Source organism: Tamandua tetradactyla, chromosome 14 (assembly GCF_023851605.1).
Source record: "Tamandua tetradactyla isolate mTamTet1 chromosome 14, mTamTet1.pri, whole genome shotgun sequence".
Lineage (NCBI taxonomy): Eukaryota > Metazoa > Chordata > Mammalia > Pilosa > Myrmecophagidae > Tamandua > Tamandua tetradactyla.
In genome coordinates, this window is record NC_135340.1 from 88,120,975 (window position 1) to 88,136,246 (window position 15,272).

Below are 15,272 nucleotides of genomic sequence, written 5' to 3' on the forward strand. Positions count from 1 at the left end.
CTTGGTCTTAAATGAAACTAGAAAAGGCATTAATTCTATTAATTAACTCATCAGTGGATTCCATCACGGCAAAGGCTTCCTAACGAGAGGCTCAGGGCGTCCATCATTTATTTTACAAATATCAATTCCAGGGCTTACGACAGGCAATATACACCAGGCCCCACTGAGGGCGCAGAGCTGAGGAAGCACAAATAGCCCACAGGCCGCTCCTTCCCGCCTCCCTTCCTGTCCTCCAAATGATCCCAAGCCCTCCGCTCTCAGCCCTCCGACCCCGTTCTTTGTACTCCGGGACCCTACTAAGGGAATCATTCCAGCCTGCACAGCAAACCTCATTTCCACCCATCGCTCTCCTGGTCCCCGCTCCTTCACTCTAATGGGGACCCGGGGATCCGGACTGGCGCAAATCGGGTTTCCATCAGCCGACTTGGCACTGTTTCCATCCCCAGCCCCGGCTTTCCAGGTTGCATCTCCACCCTCGCATCCTTTCTCCAGCATGGTCTGCACCTACCCCCTCAATCCCCCTTTGCGCCTCTCCCCGCGGGCCAGGAGCTGTCCGGGGTGCTGACCCCGGCGTCGCCCGCGCTCTGGCCGGTGCGCACGCGTCCCCGGGCGGGGCGCGGCGCGAGGACCCGCCGGCGCGTCACTGCGCAGCCTCTCGCGCGGCCCCCGGCCCGGCCTGCGCCCCGCTCACCGGGACTCCACGGCCCCCGGCTCCCCGCCCCGCCGCGCCGCCCCGGCCTCCCGCCTCCGCCGCCCCTCGCCGGCGAACGGCGCCTCGGTCCCGGCCGCATCCCCAGGGGCGCCGCAGCCCCGACCAGCCAGGCCCGGCCATGACGCTCAACAATTTCCTCTTGGCGCAGTGCGCCTGCTACTTCCTGGCCTTCGTGTTCAGCTTCTTGGTGGTGGTGCCGCTGTCCGAGAACGGCCACGACTTTCGCGGCCGCTGCCTGCTCTTCACCGAGGGCATGTGGCTGAGCGCCAACCTGACGGTGCCCGAGCGGGAGCGCTTCACGGTGCAGGAGTGGGGCCCGCCGGCCGCCTGCCGCTTCAGCCTGCTCGCCGGCCTCCTCTCGCTGCTGCTGGCCGCCGCGCACGCCTGGCGCACGCTCTTCTTCCTGTGCAAGGGACACGAGGAGTGAGTAGGGGCCCCCTGTCGCGCTGCCGGAGAGGCGCGGCCCCGCACCCGCTAGGCCCCCACCCCCCAAGGATGAGTGTGGATTCTTCTATCTCCCTGGCATCTCCAAGGCCCGCCACTGTCAGCCCTCAGTCCTTACCACATCCAGGCAAACTAGCCTTTGTCTTGGCGCCGTGAAAATAGCCCTCCCTGAGTGCATGTGGCCGCCGGTTTCCAGGCACCTGACGCCCCTGGGGTGCAAAGGTGGCAGTGTCATCCCAGAGCAGATCTGGGCCCACCCTCTGCCAGGGACAGTCTCAGGGCCTGGGCTGGCTCAGGGTAGGGGAATGGACCAATCCCTCATTCTGGGGCAGGGGCGGCCCAGGCAAACCTGGGGGAAAGCCCCCAGTGCTACCTCTCTGTCACACCTTGGCTGGGGCCTGCGAGCCCAGGAGAGTGCCAGGAGTATGGCGGCAGGCGTGCCAGGGCTCAGGCCTCCCCAGGAAGGTGTGGGATGTGGTTCCCTGGGTGGGATGGAGTCCTCATGTGAGCCCACTTACCTCTACCTGTGGGTTCTCTGGGCCCAGCCAGTCTACTGAGCTCCTGCAAAGGGGTGGGTGGGGGGTGGAATGGAAGGGCAATTGTGCTTCTGACCTGCCCTCACAGCCCCATCAGGAAATCCAAGCCCCCTCACAAGCTCTGCCCAGCCCACACCCCTTCATCATTTGTTGTCAGTTTTCAGTGGCTTTTCCGGGAGGTGGGTGAGGAGGTGAGGGGTGGAGGGTTTGGGCATAGGCGAGAGATGAGATGGTCCTTTTCCATCCGGTGTGTAGGTGGGCACCCACTCCCTGAGGTCCCAAAGCTTGTCCTTGTCCTGGAAGGAGGGGTCAGAGGGAAGAAGAGGAGGCCTGGAGGGTGCAGAGGAGAGAGACGGCCAGGGCCTAGCTGGCGTGGGGCTGTGGAGCTGGCCAAGAGGGGGACAGTCCCAGCACCCCCAAGTTCTGGGCATGGGGTCTGCAGGAAGCCGGATGTCAACCTGGGGGCCTCCAGGTGCCCAGCAAGGGGTGCATATCTGGGCCTGCCCTTGGCCCACTCACTGCTGGGATCCCACGGTGGCACAAGAGATGCTCTCTGCACCTGTGTTGCCAAACCTGGTGGAAACCGAGTCATGTACACCTGCAGGTCAGGTCTGGAGAAGCATCTCTGAATAAGCGGGAAGGTCAGAGGAAGGAGAGGAGTAGCCAGTGGGAGGGGTGGGGTGCCTCCCAGGGGATTGGGGTCCCTTCAGTTGGGGAAGTGGGGCTGGAGGAGGTAGACACATAGGGACAGTGCTTGGTCAATTTACACACGTCATCCTGTCCTCCTGGGAGCCCAGGAGAGAGGCAGCCTCGGTCTTCGGTCTAGGTGGGGGGCTGGGTCTCCTCAGGCTGGTGTGAGGCTGCGGAGGCCCCTCCAGCGTGAGGAAGGGAGGCGGGAGCTGCGGCCCCAGACGGACCTGCTGCATTTTGGGCACACTGGGCAGCCGTCCTTGGAGGCTGTGGAACAGCAGCGTCTGTGCTTTGGGCAGAGAAGTTCCACCTCTGACCCCATAGAAGTTGGCCACTGAGCCGGCGAGGTGGCCTCCCCGTTCATGGAGCATAGGGCGCTGGGACTGGCCACTTCGAGTGCCTGAGTCTCCCAGGGGGGCTGAGACAAATGTCCACAAACCAGGGGGCATAAAACAAGAGAAATGATGGTCTCGGTTCATGGGGGCCACAAGCCTGAAAGAGGTGGTGTGGGACACGTGACCTCTACCCCCTGTGAGGACAGTCCTGCCTGATCCTTCCCGGCCTCCTGTGGGGCTGGTCACCTTGGCCTTCCTGGCTGCAGTTGCAGCCTCCAGTTCCCCTGTTCTCCTCCTCTTGTGTACACACGAGTCAGGCTACACTGAGGGCTCCCACTCTGGTGTGGCCTCACCTTCGCCAGTGCCAGAGGCAGCCATCCTTTTTCCAGAGAAGGCTCTGAGCTGAGGACCTCAGCCTGTCTCTCTGGGGACACAGCTCAGCCCAGAGCATATCCTTGCCCACTGCCCACGTCCCCTGGTGACTGCCCCACAAGTCGCTGGCTTGGCGGCATGCTTGTGGCCTGCAGGACACTGTGTGGGGACTGCCTGGCCTTAGTGTCGCAGGAGGTCAGACCTGGTCAGCTCACACACCGTGGACGCCGGCCTGGCTGGGGAACATCTCAGGTCTTCTGTCCTTTTGCTCCCACTCTGCAGGCTCACTGGTTTCACTGCTGGTGGCCCCTGTCCAAGGCTGGGTCCAGGGACCTCCATGGCATGGTGCCCTCCTGGCCTGGGCGGTGTGGCTGTGCGTCCACCCGCCTTCCTGCTCAGCTGCTGTATGGTCCAGTGGCCAGGCAGCGAGCTGTGAGGGCGTGTCGATGGTGTCAGACCTCGTCTACACCCTGCAGGGCTCGGTTGAGGGTCTCAGGACCCATCCAGGCCGGCTGTGCATCGAGGGGCCTGGCCAGGGGTCCGGACAGAGGACGCCTTGCTCTGCTTTGTGTTCTCAGGCTGCACCGGGACCTGATGTATGGGGCCCTGGTACTCCCCAAACGAGTGGCCGAGAGGGGCTGGGTGCCCGGAGAGGGTCGCCTGCTGCTTCACGTGCCCTCAGGCCAGGAGGCCAAGCTCACTGCCTCGGTGGGCCCTGGACCCCAGAAGGTGGGGTCTGCAGAGTCAGCACCCAGGAAAGTCAGTCAGCCCTGAGCAGCCAACCCAGTGCAGTGGTTGGCCAGGCCGTACAGACCAGGTGAGCCCTTGCTCACAGGTAGAGGGGACACAAGCAGATAGAGGGGACACAGGCAGGTGGAGGGGACACTGGCAGGCAGAGGGGACATGGGCAGGTAAAGAAGACGCAGGCAGGTGGAGGCAACACTGGCAGGCAGAGTGGACAGGCAGGTGGAGGGGACACAGGAAGGTAGAGAAGACGTGGGCAGGTGGAGGGGACACAGGCAGGTGGAGGGGACGCAGGCAGGTAAAGGAGACATGGGCAGGTGTAGGGGACATGGGCAGACATGGGCACGCGGAGGGGACACAGGTAACTGTGTGGCTGTGACGAGCCTTTAGAGTGAGTTCTGTAATGGGCAGCGTCCCCGGGCTGGCGGCCGGCCCCCAGCCCTCCGAGGACCTCTGGGCATCGCTGGCCCTCTGGCCGAGAGGGTCCTGCCTGCTGGATCACAGAGTCTTATTCTCCTCAGAGCTGAGGCCCCCTTCAGGGACCAGCCAGGTGCCCGCCCAGGGACCCCCTCCCCGCACTTCCGTCAGGTCTGCTTGAGAGCACCTGAGGTCGGGTCCCGAGGTTACAGCCCAGATGCGGGCTCCGAGGGGCGTCCTCCTCCTGACCCAGGCAAAGTGGGGGCCCCGACAGCCTGGGCCAGGAGTGTGGAGGGTTATAGGGTGGGTGGGGGACTGCGTTTTGCAGAGGGGCTGTCAGCCTGGGGCTTGCGTGGACCCATCCGTGGCACCTGTGGTTTCCCGGGGGCATTGGCCTGTCGGGCAGGTGGGCGGGGTGGAAGGTGAGTGGTGGTCTCAGGGGCCTGGGGACCCCCTAGAGGGGCCGCACGAGCATCCAGGGTGGCCGCTTTGGATTGGCGGTCTGGGGACCGTGGACTGAGACCACCCATCTGCCTGCCCGCCTGGGCTCCTGGGATGGCCGTTACCATGGAGACAGCATGGCTGGAGGCAAGGCGCCCAAGAGGCAGCGGAGAGCAGGGCGCGTTAACCCCATGGGTGCCGGCTTTTCCTGGGGGGCAGGCGGGGTCCGGGCCCGGCTTTGTGAGCGCCGGGGGCACATCCAGCTTCTCTGTCGAGTCCAGCGGGCACTGGAAAACCATCCAGCAGTGGACGAGAGGGCAGCGCGGGCATCTTGTGAGGCTCCTTTCCAGGTGTGACTCCCGCTGGCCCCCCTTTCGCAGCCTGTCCTGCCGTGGTAGCGGACATCGGCAGGGGTGGGGGCCTCGGATCGTGCCCTTTCAGCAGGCTGTGCCCCAGGCCTGGAAGCTCAGGTTTGGCTTTCCTGGCGGCTGGAGCTGGGAGACTTCACACTTGGAGGGCGGGCCAGGGTGGCGGGGCTGGCGCCCACGTGTCCCGGCGAGCAGTGGGGAGTTCAGGGGGCAGGGGCCATCAGGGAGGCGTGTCTGCCCCCAGCAAGAGCTGGATGCGGGAAGGGAAGGTGGGGTTTGATGGCGGGCTGCTGGGTGGCCCCCCGGGAGAGCTGGCCAGGGCTCACACAGGGCCATGGCTGGAGGCATGGGAGGGAACCGAGCGAGGAGGCTGTCCCGGATTCCCTCCCTCCACTGTCCCAGGGAGCCTCTCCTTTGCCTCTGCCCGGGGGAGCCACCTCCCGGGACCCCATGGATGATCTCCTGGGCAGGGTCCAAGTGGTCAGTCTGAGCAGTCTGGCGCGGCTGCTGGATAAACTCCCTGCCCTCCTCTGAGCGCTCTGTCACGAAGGGCCCAGTGACAAGGCCGTCCTGTCCCTGCCTCAGCTCAGTCCCCTTCAGCTGGCACAGCACCCTTGAGCCAGTCTCCAGCACCTGGTTCTTGTGGGAGGCTCGGCATTGCCAGACACCCCCTCCCAGGGCCTGTGTGGGCCTCAGCCCCACTCACCTGCTTCCTGTTGGGACCTGACGGATGCAGGTTAACACGCCAGGGTCCTTCTGGCCACGTGAACCCACTCTCAACCTGGACGGTGTGTGGGGTGCTGTACTGGGGTCAGCTTGGGGCAGGGCGGGGCGTGGGGTAGGGGTGGGCGCTGGGGCAGGGCAGGGCGTGGGGTAGGGTATGGCTGCTCGGGACCAGCTGTGGACACTCTTAGCCCAGCCTCAGAGGTGGAGTGGGCCATGAGGCCCCCAAGTTGTGACTCAGACCCCCCGGGTGGATGGACCTGGGATTCTGAATTGTGTCCTTTCTGCCCTGGTGGGAAGCAGATGCTCCCTCAAGTGGGGAGAGTTCCAGGAGGGTTGGTTGACAAGGAGACAGTCACAGGGGCTGGGAGGTGTGGCTTCCCCGTGGTGAGAAGCACTGGGGCTGTCAGCACCTCCCCTCCTCCTGTTGGTTTCTGGACAGGGGAGGTACATGCAGGAGGCCACCTCGAGGTGGTCAGTGGCCTTTGGTTGAGGAACGTGGCCAGCCCAAGGTGCCCCAGGGAAGTACCTGGGCAGAGACACACCACACTCTCCTCCCGCCCCCCATCCCCTGCAGGGTTCCCCTTGACCAGACCCCACCAGAGGCCCAAGGGTGTGGGGGCACTGCCAGGGTGCAGAGCCGTCAGCTTTCCAGGCCAAGGGCAGGCTAGAGGGGTGGGGGGAGGCGTGAAAAGTGAGAGGGGCAGCAGCCTGGAGGTTTCCACGTTGGGGCAGCTTGTGACTCAGGCCTGGGGAGGTTCCCACAGTAAAACACCGACTGTCACACGTGGTGAGAATAAGACCATCAGTGGCCACAGGCCAGGCCAGGAGAGCTTTGGTGGCCAGAACAGGCCTACCTCAGAGACACTGCAGGATAGGTCCAGCTCACTGCAATAAAGAGGATTTCACAATAAAGCAAGTCACCTGAATTTTTTAGTTTCCCAGTGCATGTAAAAATTATGTTCATACTGTAGTCTGTTAAGAGTACAATGGCATGATGTCTAAAAACACAATTACATACCTTAGTTAAAAAAGTACTTAATTGCTAAAAAGTGCTAGCCACCACCTGAGCCTTCAGTGACTCGTCATCTTTTTGCTGGTAGAAGGGCTTGTTGTGATGCTGGTGGCTGCGGACTGACCAGGGTGGCCGGTGCTGAAGACTGGGGGTGGCTGTGGCCATTTCTTAAAATAAGACTACAGTGAAGTTTGTCACATCGATCGACTTCCTTTCATAAAAGATTTCTCTGTAGCATGCGATGCTGTTTGATAGACGAACTTTCAAAATCAGAGTCATTCCTCTCAAGCCGTGCTGCTGCTTTATCACCTAAGTGTATGGAATATTCTAAATCCTTTGTTGTCATTTCAGCAGTGCTCACAGCACCTTCACCTGGAGTCGATTCTAGATCAAGAAACTACATTTCTGTTTGTCTATAAGAAGCAACTCCTTATACATTAAAGTGTTTTTGGGTTTTTTTTTTTGTCTTTTATAAAGGAGATTTATGAGGTCACCAATTTGCAGTTCTGTGGCTATGAAAATGTCCAGATTAAGACATCAACAAGAGGGTCCCTTCGCTGAAGAAGGGCTGATCACCTCCAGGGTTTCTCTGTCACATTCATCCATTAAAATTTTATCGTGAGGTTGGAGCAGTTCAGTCCCATCTTCAATCCACTTCTAATTTCACTTCTCCTACTGTTCCTACCACATCTGCAGATACTTCCTCCACTGAAGTCCTGAACCCCTCACAGTCATCCATGAGGGTTGGAATCCACTTTTTTCAGTCTCCTGTGAACGTTGGTATTTTAACCTCCTTCCATGAATCAGGGATGTTCTTCATGGCATCTAGAATGCTGCATCCTTTCCAGAAGGTTCTCAGTTGACTGCCCAGGTCCATCAGAGGAACCACTATGAACAGCAGCTATAGCCTTATGAAATGTATTTCTTAAATAATAAGACTGGAATATTAAAATGACCCCTTGATCTATGGGCTGCAGAATGGATATTGTGTAAGCAGGCAGGAAGACTCCCTTCATCTGTTTGTACCTCTTCATCAGAGCTCTGTGGTGACCAGGTACATTGCCAGTGAGTAGTTATATTTTGAAAGGAATCTTGTTTTATGAGCAGTGGCTCTCAGCAGTGGGCTTAAAATACTCAGTAAACCATGTTGTACACAGACGTGCTGTCATCCAGGCCTTGTTCCATTTATAGAGCACAGGCAGAGTAGATTTCCATAATTCTTTGGGGCCCTAGGATTTTTGGAATGATAAGTGAGCCCTGGCTTCAACTTAAAGTCAGCGGCTGCATCAGCCCCTAGCCAGAGAGGCAGCCTGTCCTTGGTAGCTTTGAAGCTTCACTCTAGCCAGGGAAGTTCTAGATGGCATCTCCTCCCAATAGGAGGTAGTTTCGTCTACATCGAAAATCTGTTGTATAGTGTAGCTACCTTCATCAGTTCTCTAAATTAGATCTAGATAACGTGCTGCAGCGTCTCCATCAGTACTTGCTGGTTCATTTGCACTTTTACGTTATGGAGATGTCTCCATTCCTCAAACCTCATGAAACAACCTCTGCCAGCTTCAGGCTTTTCTCCTACAGCTTCCTCACCACTCTCAGCCTTCAAAGAACTGAAGAGACTTCAAGCCTGGATTAGGCTTTGACTTAAGAGAATGCTGTGGCTGATGTGATCTCCTATAAAACTCGCTCCATACCAGGCTTGAGGCTGTTTTGCTCTCTCATCATTCATGTGTTCACTGGAGTTGTAGTTTTCATTTCTTTCGAGAACATTTCCTTTGCGTTCACAACTTGGCTGCCTGTTTGGCATAAGAGGCCCAGCTTTTGGTCTCCCTTGGCTTTCAACACGCTTTCCTCACCAAGCTTAATCATTTCTAGATTTTGATTGAAAGTGAGAGACATCCGACTCTTCCATTTACTTCGACACTCAGAGGACATTGTGGGGGTATTAATCGGCCTCATTTCAATATTGTTGAGTCTCAGGGAACCAGGAGCCCCAAGGATGGGGGTGGGGCGGGGTGGACAGTAGGTCAGCGCAGCCGGCAGGACACACATTTATCAATGAAGGTGACCATCTCACTTGGGTGTGGCTTGAAGCGCTCCAAAACAATCACAGATCACATAACAGATGCATAAGAATGAAAAAGTTTGAGATATCGTGCACATTACCCAAATGTGGGCAGAGACGCGACATGAGCACGTGCTCTTGGGAAAAGGGCTCTGATTCGCTTGCTCGAGGCAGGGGGTTGCTGCAGACTTTTAATATGTAAGCAATGCAGCATCTGCAAAAAACAGTCTGGTGAAGCGCAACGTACCAAGGCGTGCCTGTGTTTTTGTTTTGAGAGATTCTCAGATTTTGGAATTGTGGATAGGGAATTGCAGGTGACCTTGTGGCTTATGAACTGGGCGAGGATCTTGGCGACGACCTTGGTGACAACCTTGAACGGGCAGCCTGCCTTTTGCAGGCCGCACGTGGGCTGCTTACCACGCGTTAGAAGCAGGGTGGCCTTGGGCTGCATCCTCTGTGCCATGGTGATAAAATCAGTTCTGGGGCCCAGGGGCTTGGGAAGGGTGAGGTGAGGCACCGAGTGGGCAGCCCAGGGCCTGTCCTGGGGAAATGCCAGGCGAGAGGCGGCTGGGGAGGGGGAGCCGCCCTGGGAGCCCACACAGCCCGGTCCGGCGAGCCAGAGCCCCGCTGAGCCAGCACCCCGCTCCCCTGCCCGCAGCTCCTTCTTCTCCGCCTTCCTGAACCTGCTGGCCAGTGCCTCTGTGGTCTTCCTTGTGTTCGTCGCCAGCACGCTGGTGAGCGTGGGCTTCTCCATGTGGTGCGCGGCCGTCACCGAGAGCAGCTCTGGGCCACACAGGTGCGTGCACCCCGCCTGCAGGTGTGCCGGGCTGGGATCTCCCCGGGAAGACCTCTCTGAGCACCCCCCTCCCACCACCTCAGTCCAGGCCTGGCCACCTCCACCCCCCTCAGTGCCAAATACCCTGCCACCCATCCAGGGGGCCGCAGCATCATGCGGCCGAGGTCCCCGGAGACCCGGGAGGCCAGGGATGCTCCAGCTGATCTGCAGAGGCCCGGGGAGGGGCTGTGGGAGCTGGTGGTGGCGATGGGGGGTGGATGCAGAAGAAGTTTCCATGGGTGGGGCAGTGTCTCGCTCACGGGGCCGCCCAGGGTGGACTGGGTGCCTGTTCTTCTCCTGTGGGATGCCCAGTGTCCTGTAGGCCTTCGCCTGGCACCCCAGGCCAAGAACTGGACAGGCTGGGACCCTGGGGTCACCTCTTCCAGAGGCTCCAGGTACTTCCTCAAAGTGGAAGCAGACGTGAAGCGCAGTGTTGAGACTGATGAACCCAGGCTGCCTGGCTGGGAGGTGGCAGGTCGCCTGCTGCCCCGGGCCCCACCTGGCTGGGAGGTGGCTCTGTGCTTTGCCCATCTGGGTATGGGCCCACCCCACACCTGGCCACCTGCTTCCTCTGCCTAGGAGCCCTCTGGAGTGCAACCAGGCCCTGGGGGCCGTTCTCACCCTCTCTAGATGGGGACCCCACTTCTGACCCCTGGGGGCACCATTCACAGCCCCCACCCATCCTCAGCCACTTCCAGGTGTGCCCATCCATGCCTCGGGCTTCCTGCTCCATCAGTTTGCCTGGCCTCGTTCGCTTTTGTGAGCCGTGACACCCACTGTCCCCTGGAGCCCGCTTGTGGGAGCACCCAGCCTGCCCCGGACAGGGCGGACTTGACGTTATCCCGCCTGTCCCCACATGGGAGTCCTTTGAGGAGGGCTGGGCAGAGGTCTGCATGGAGCCGAAGGAGCAGGGCCAGTGCCGTGGGCAGCTAGGATAGGGGGCCTCTCCCCACTTCGTCTTGGGGACTGAGGACCGAAAGCCCCTGACTGTAGTGGTGCTGGGAGTGTGAGGACCAGGACAGGTGCCGTTCCTGCAGGTGTGGAGGGGCCATTTGGCGTCCCCAGGCCGTATGCAGGCAGCGTGGGAGTCCACAGCCTGCAGGCCCTTCCCACAACCTGCTATGCTCCCCCCTGGCCCGGCCACACCCAGCATTGTCCCTGCCCCGCCCCCCCCCCCCCCGGCTGTTCTGTGGCCTCCGCGGCCCAGCGCCACCTCCCACCTGTCGTGCTGCCATTTTAGCTGTGAGGAGCTGCAGGACACTGACCTGGAACTGGGCGTGGACAATTCAGCCTTCTATGATCAGTTTGCCATTGCCCAGGTAAGTGGGGGAGGGGGACTTGGAGCGCTCGGGTATTTGCCCAGGTGCCAGGGTTTTCCTGAGCAGCGTGTGGTGGGGAGGGCAGGTGTCAGGGCTGGTCCACTGGGGGACAGGGGGCAGGGACAGGGCGCAGTGCACGCAGACCAGCTCCCGAGCACACACCCCAGCCCAGAGGAGGGAACAGCTGGGCTCAGGCATGTGTGAGGGCGGTGCCAGGCAGGGAGGATGCAGGCTGGGTGCAGGCTGGGCACAGGCTGAGTGGGGACAGTCAGGCAAGGCCTCCTGGAGGAGGGGAGTTTTGTGGGCGGAATGCGGGAGTGTGGGCAGAAGTGCAGTGGCACTTGGGGAGGGGCTGGTTTGGGGGCAGGGGTAGCTGGAGACGAACCCGGGCTCTGGGTCCTGGGCTGGCATGCAGGCAGGGAACTAGGGCTCCGGTTATGGCACCTAGAGTGGGTCTCTTTTGGATAAACACTGGAGGGTGCAACCTCTCTCTCACCTGGAGACGCTGATGCAGGGTCTGAGTGCGGGCCCTGGGGCCAGGGAGTTTGGAAGACCCCCAGGCACCATGGGTGAGAGGCCTTCCTCTCGGGCCCTGCACCCTACAAGCTATGGAAGATGTGGGCCCACCAGGACGTTCAGTGGGGAGGGGTCTGTGTGCAGCCCGGGGCCCCCTCTGAAACATGGGCAGGGGAAGGGTGTCCAGAGTGTTGTGGGCACCAGCTGTCCTTGGAAACTGGGTCTGTGCCCAGGCTGAGATGTCCTGGGTGGGGGGAGGCAGGTGGGGATGGGGCTCCAGCCTTGGCTCACAGCCCCCATCACCAGCTCAGATGGCCTCTGAGGGCCCGCTTGGCCCGTGGCCCGTCCGAGGGGTCCCTGCATGGCACAAGCCTCTGCTGAACTGAGCTGGAACCGCCCGAAACACCTTCACGCCAATTTAGTGGGCAAAGCTTCAGGCTTAATTTGCTCCAATTAGATTCAGGGGGTTGTGAGCCGAATCTGATGGCAAATATACTCAAATGAGAATCAGTTTAATACTTTCAAGTCCTGGTTCTGATTAAATTGTTTCTCCTTCAACTGTTTGAAAACAGAAGATAAAGGTCAATTTATTCCAGCGACTGGAGGCGTTTTTATTATTTATGACCCTCCTTAGAGCTGAGCCAGTCCCAGCTGGTGGGAGGGGAGGGAGACCCCCACGCAGCCTGGGGGCTGAGACTGGGGGCCAGAGATGCCCAGACATTTGCACCAGCTGGGTGTGTGTGGGAGGGCTGGCAGATGCGGGAGAGGGGCCTTCTCAGCGCTGGACCCAGCGCCTGGGGGTGGGGACGGCGCGGGTGGGAGCTGCTGGGAGGCCAGGGTCCCCCTGCCCACCCCGACCCCTGCACTCTCTCCCTCTGACCCGTGCATTTTCCCCCTCTGACCTGTGCATTCTCCGCCTCTGACCTGCGCCCTCTTCCCTCTGTCCAGGTTGGCCTCTGGGCTGCATGGCTCGCCTGGCTCGCTCTCACCATCCTGGCCTTCCTCAAAGTCTACCACAATTCGCGCCAGGAGGACCTGCTGGCCAGCCTGGTCCACGAGAAGGAGCTGCTGCTGGCCAGGCCGTCCCCCCGTGCCTCCTTCCAGGAGGAGAAGAGCGCCGTCATCTAGGGGGCCACTAGGAGGGGCAGCCCTGGAGCCCTCGCTGCCCAGGGCAGTCGGTCTGTCCTGGGGCAGTGGCTCCTGGGGACTCTGCCCAGGCCCCCCTTAGCTGCCACGCTGCTTTGCATGTCTCCCTGGCCCTCTTGTCCAGGTAGCCCCTCTCACCTGAATGCCCCTCCCACCCGTGGACAGGACGGTGCACCTCTGCCCTCATGACCGATGGATGCCTGGGTGACAGGATGGCTGGGCGAGCCTGGGGTGGGGGTCACGCCAGCCTCAGTTGTCCTTGCCCTGGCTGGCAGGGGTCAGCGCTCGTGTCTGGGCCTGGTTCCAGGCCATCTCTACGGCGGCCCAGGTGTGAAGCAGCCTTGCCCCGGGGCACACTTCCCTGACCCTGGGCTGCCTCTGCCCCCAGGGCCCAGCCCCCTCTGACCCTGCCCTACGGTCTTCTGGGCAGGTGGCGTCCGGGTGGCCTGGATGGTCAGCATCCAAAGTGTAGGTTTGTGACTCCACCCTAGAGCCGGGGAACCCCTTGGTCTCCCTGTTCTCTGCCCAGAGAGTTTGTTCCTCTGTGTGTGTGGGGGGTGACCTGGTGTGCAGAGGCTGCCTCGGCTGGGGGAGGGGGTCTCCTAGAGGAGAGAGCACACACGGAGGGAGGGGCTAGGCCCCAGTGCGAGGACATGTGTGAGCATGAGTGTGCACACCAGAATGAACGTGTGAGTACAAGTGCATGAGCGTGTGTGTGTGACTAGTCAGAATGAACACGTGAATGTGTGTGCAGGAGGCATGTGCGTGAATGTGCAAATGTGCACATGGGTGTGTTTGTATGTGCTGGTGCATGCATGCGAATGTGGCGGTGAATCAGTGTGTGCACCAGTGGGGAGGTGTAGGGGGCCCTGAGCACCTCCTCTGTGCCTCCCCTTTGCTCCTGCCCTGTTTCCTGGGAGGGGGGACCCTCACCCCACTTCACAGAGGCAGCCTGCAGAGGGAGGGGGGTGCTGCGTGTGAGCCTAGTACCCCCAGTGACAGATGCCCCGCGGCTGCCATGCAACCCCATACTGCTTGGGAAAGCCTGGGGCTGGGAGCCTCCACGCCCTGGTCTCACCCCTAGCCCCCGCTGCCGGCTCGGCAAACAGGCTTGTCTCTGCTGCCCCCCAACCCCCGCAACCCCATACTGCTTGGGAAAGCCTGGGGCTGGGAGCCTCCGCGCCCTGGTCTCACCCCTAGCCCCCGCTGCCGGCTCTCGGCGAGCAGGCTTGTCTCTGCTGCCCCCCAACCCCCGCGAGCTCTCCAAGCCTGTGGCCCTCCCGCATCCACCGCCGAGGCTGGTTCGTGTTTGCAAGGGGGCAGTAGGGAGTGGACAGAGGCCGCCGCATCCCCCGGCCTGGGTTGGAGCAGCTGTGGGGCAAACGCCTCTCCCTGGATGAGAGGCTGGGGCCGTGCAGAGGGTGGGGGATCCACAGGCAGCCAGGAGCCCCGGGCCGCCCTGGGCCCTGATTCTGTGTGTGCGCCCACTCCCAGTACCCCCACTCAGCCACAAGCTCTCTGCTGGGCCCTGGGCTGCTCGGGGTTCCCAGTTCCCCTTGTTTAAGGACCAGCAGACAACTACATCTGTCCCGCTTAGCTGAGCAGGGGTGTCGCTGACACACAGACAACCCGTGCCCCACATTCCCAGGCAGCAACACCAAGGGCTTCCAGGAAAGGGGCAGTTGGGTGGGGCCCTGCCAGCTCTTCCAGGCCTCCGGGGCGACCCCTCTGTGGGGGTCTTCTCTGCAGCAGGGAAGGGGCGGGCAGGGCGCCTGCGGGCTGTTCTCAGGCGCCTTTGCTGTCACCCCGCCGCTGTTCTTTTAATAGCTGTCCTTGTCTCAGTCCCACTTCTGTCTCAACGCCAAGTAAATATTGTTGAAAAATATATCTGTTTCTCAAAGTCAAAATAAAAGCGAAATTACCTGGCTCTCCAATACGGACAATGAGGAATTTGTCACGTGTTCTCTTTGCTTGTCCCTCCCCTCATTTTCGTCCTCTTAACTACTTTTCTTTTACGATGGCAAAGAATTGCATTCTCGTTTCGTCCCTTTAGTTCCAGAGGTGCACAGGGCATCGGGCGGGGGCTTTTGTGTGTGGCGTGGCTTCCAGGTCTGTGGCTTCCAGGAGGCACTGTTGTCCGTCACGGGGGGGTGAGTGGGCACTTGAGTGATCGCTCGTGGGCTGGTGCACGTGTTTGAGCAACATCTCAAAGCAGCCAGGCTGAGGCTGGGGTTGAATCGTGTCCCCCTCAACAGGCCCTGACGCCCGCTCTGGGGCGTAGCTGTCCCTGGGGGGCTGGGGGAGTTTGGCTAATTAGGGCCAGGACACAGCTGCAAATGTCCCCCGGGGCCTGCAGCCTGCTGCACGGGTAAGATCCCGACATGGGCGGCCAGGGCCAGTGGAGAGCAGAGGAGAGGACCAGAGAGGGAGAGGGGCCCTGGGGTGAGGGCTGCCTGGCCCCTCTGTCAGACCCCGGCCTTTGGGACATGAGCGGTCAATGCCGGCTGTTGTCCCTGTGCGTGGGGCCCTCGGGGCAGCCTTGGCCAGTAGGAGTTCAGACCTCCTCTCACCTCTGCCGCCAGCACCCTGGGGTGGGGACA

General features: G+C 60.8%; 1 protein-coding gene across 1 annotated transcript; it reads left to right on the plus strand.

Moving 5' to 3' along the window:
- Positions 1 to 830: 830 nt before the first annotated feature.
- TMEM179 (transmembrane protein 179) lies at positions 831 to 13,750 on the plus strand. Its single transcript, XM_077126670.1, has 4 exons — positions 831 to 1,135; positions 9,515 to 9,652; positions 10,932 to 11,010; positions 12,475 to 13,750. Exons 1-4 carry the CDS (start codon positions 831 to 833, stop codon positions 12,652 to 12,654), a joined length of 702 nt encoding a protein of 233 aa, XP_076982785.1. The 3' UTR covers positions 12,655 to 13,750.
- Positions 13,751 to 15,272: the final 1,522 nt, after the last annotated feature.

Coding starts and splice junctions, on each gene's coding strand:
- TMEM179 (XM_077126670.1), top strand. CDS start 831: ATGACGCTCAACAATTTCCTCTTGGCGCAGTGCGCCTGCTACTTCCTG. Junction 1,136..9,514: donor CTGTGCAAGGGACACGAGGA/GTGAGTAGGGGC, acceptor CCCTGCCCGCAG/CTCCTTCTTCTCCGCCTTCC. Junction 11,011..12,474: donor ATCAGTTTGCCATTGCCCAG/GTAAGTGGGGGA, acceptor CCCTCTGTCCAG/GTTGGCCTCTGGGCTGCATG.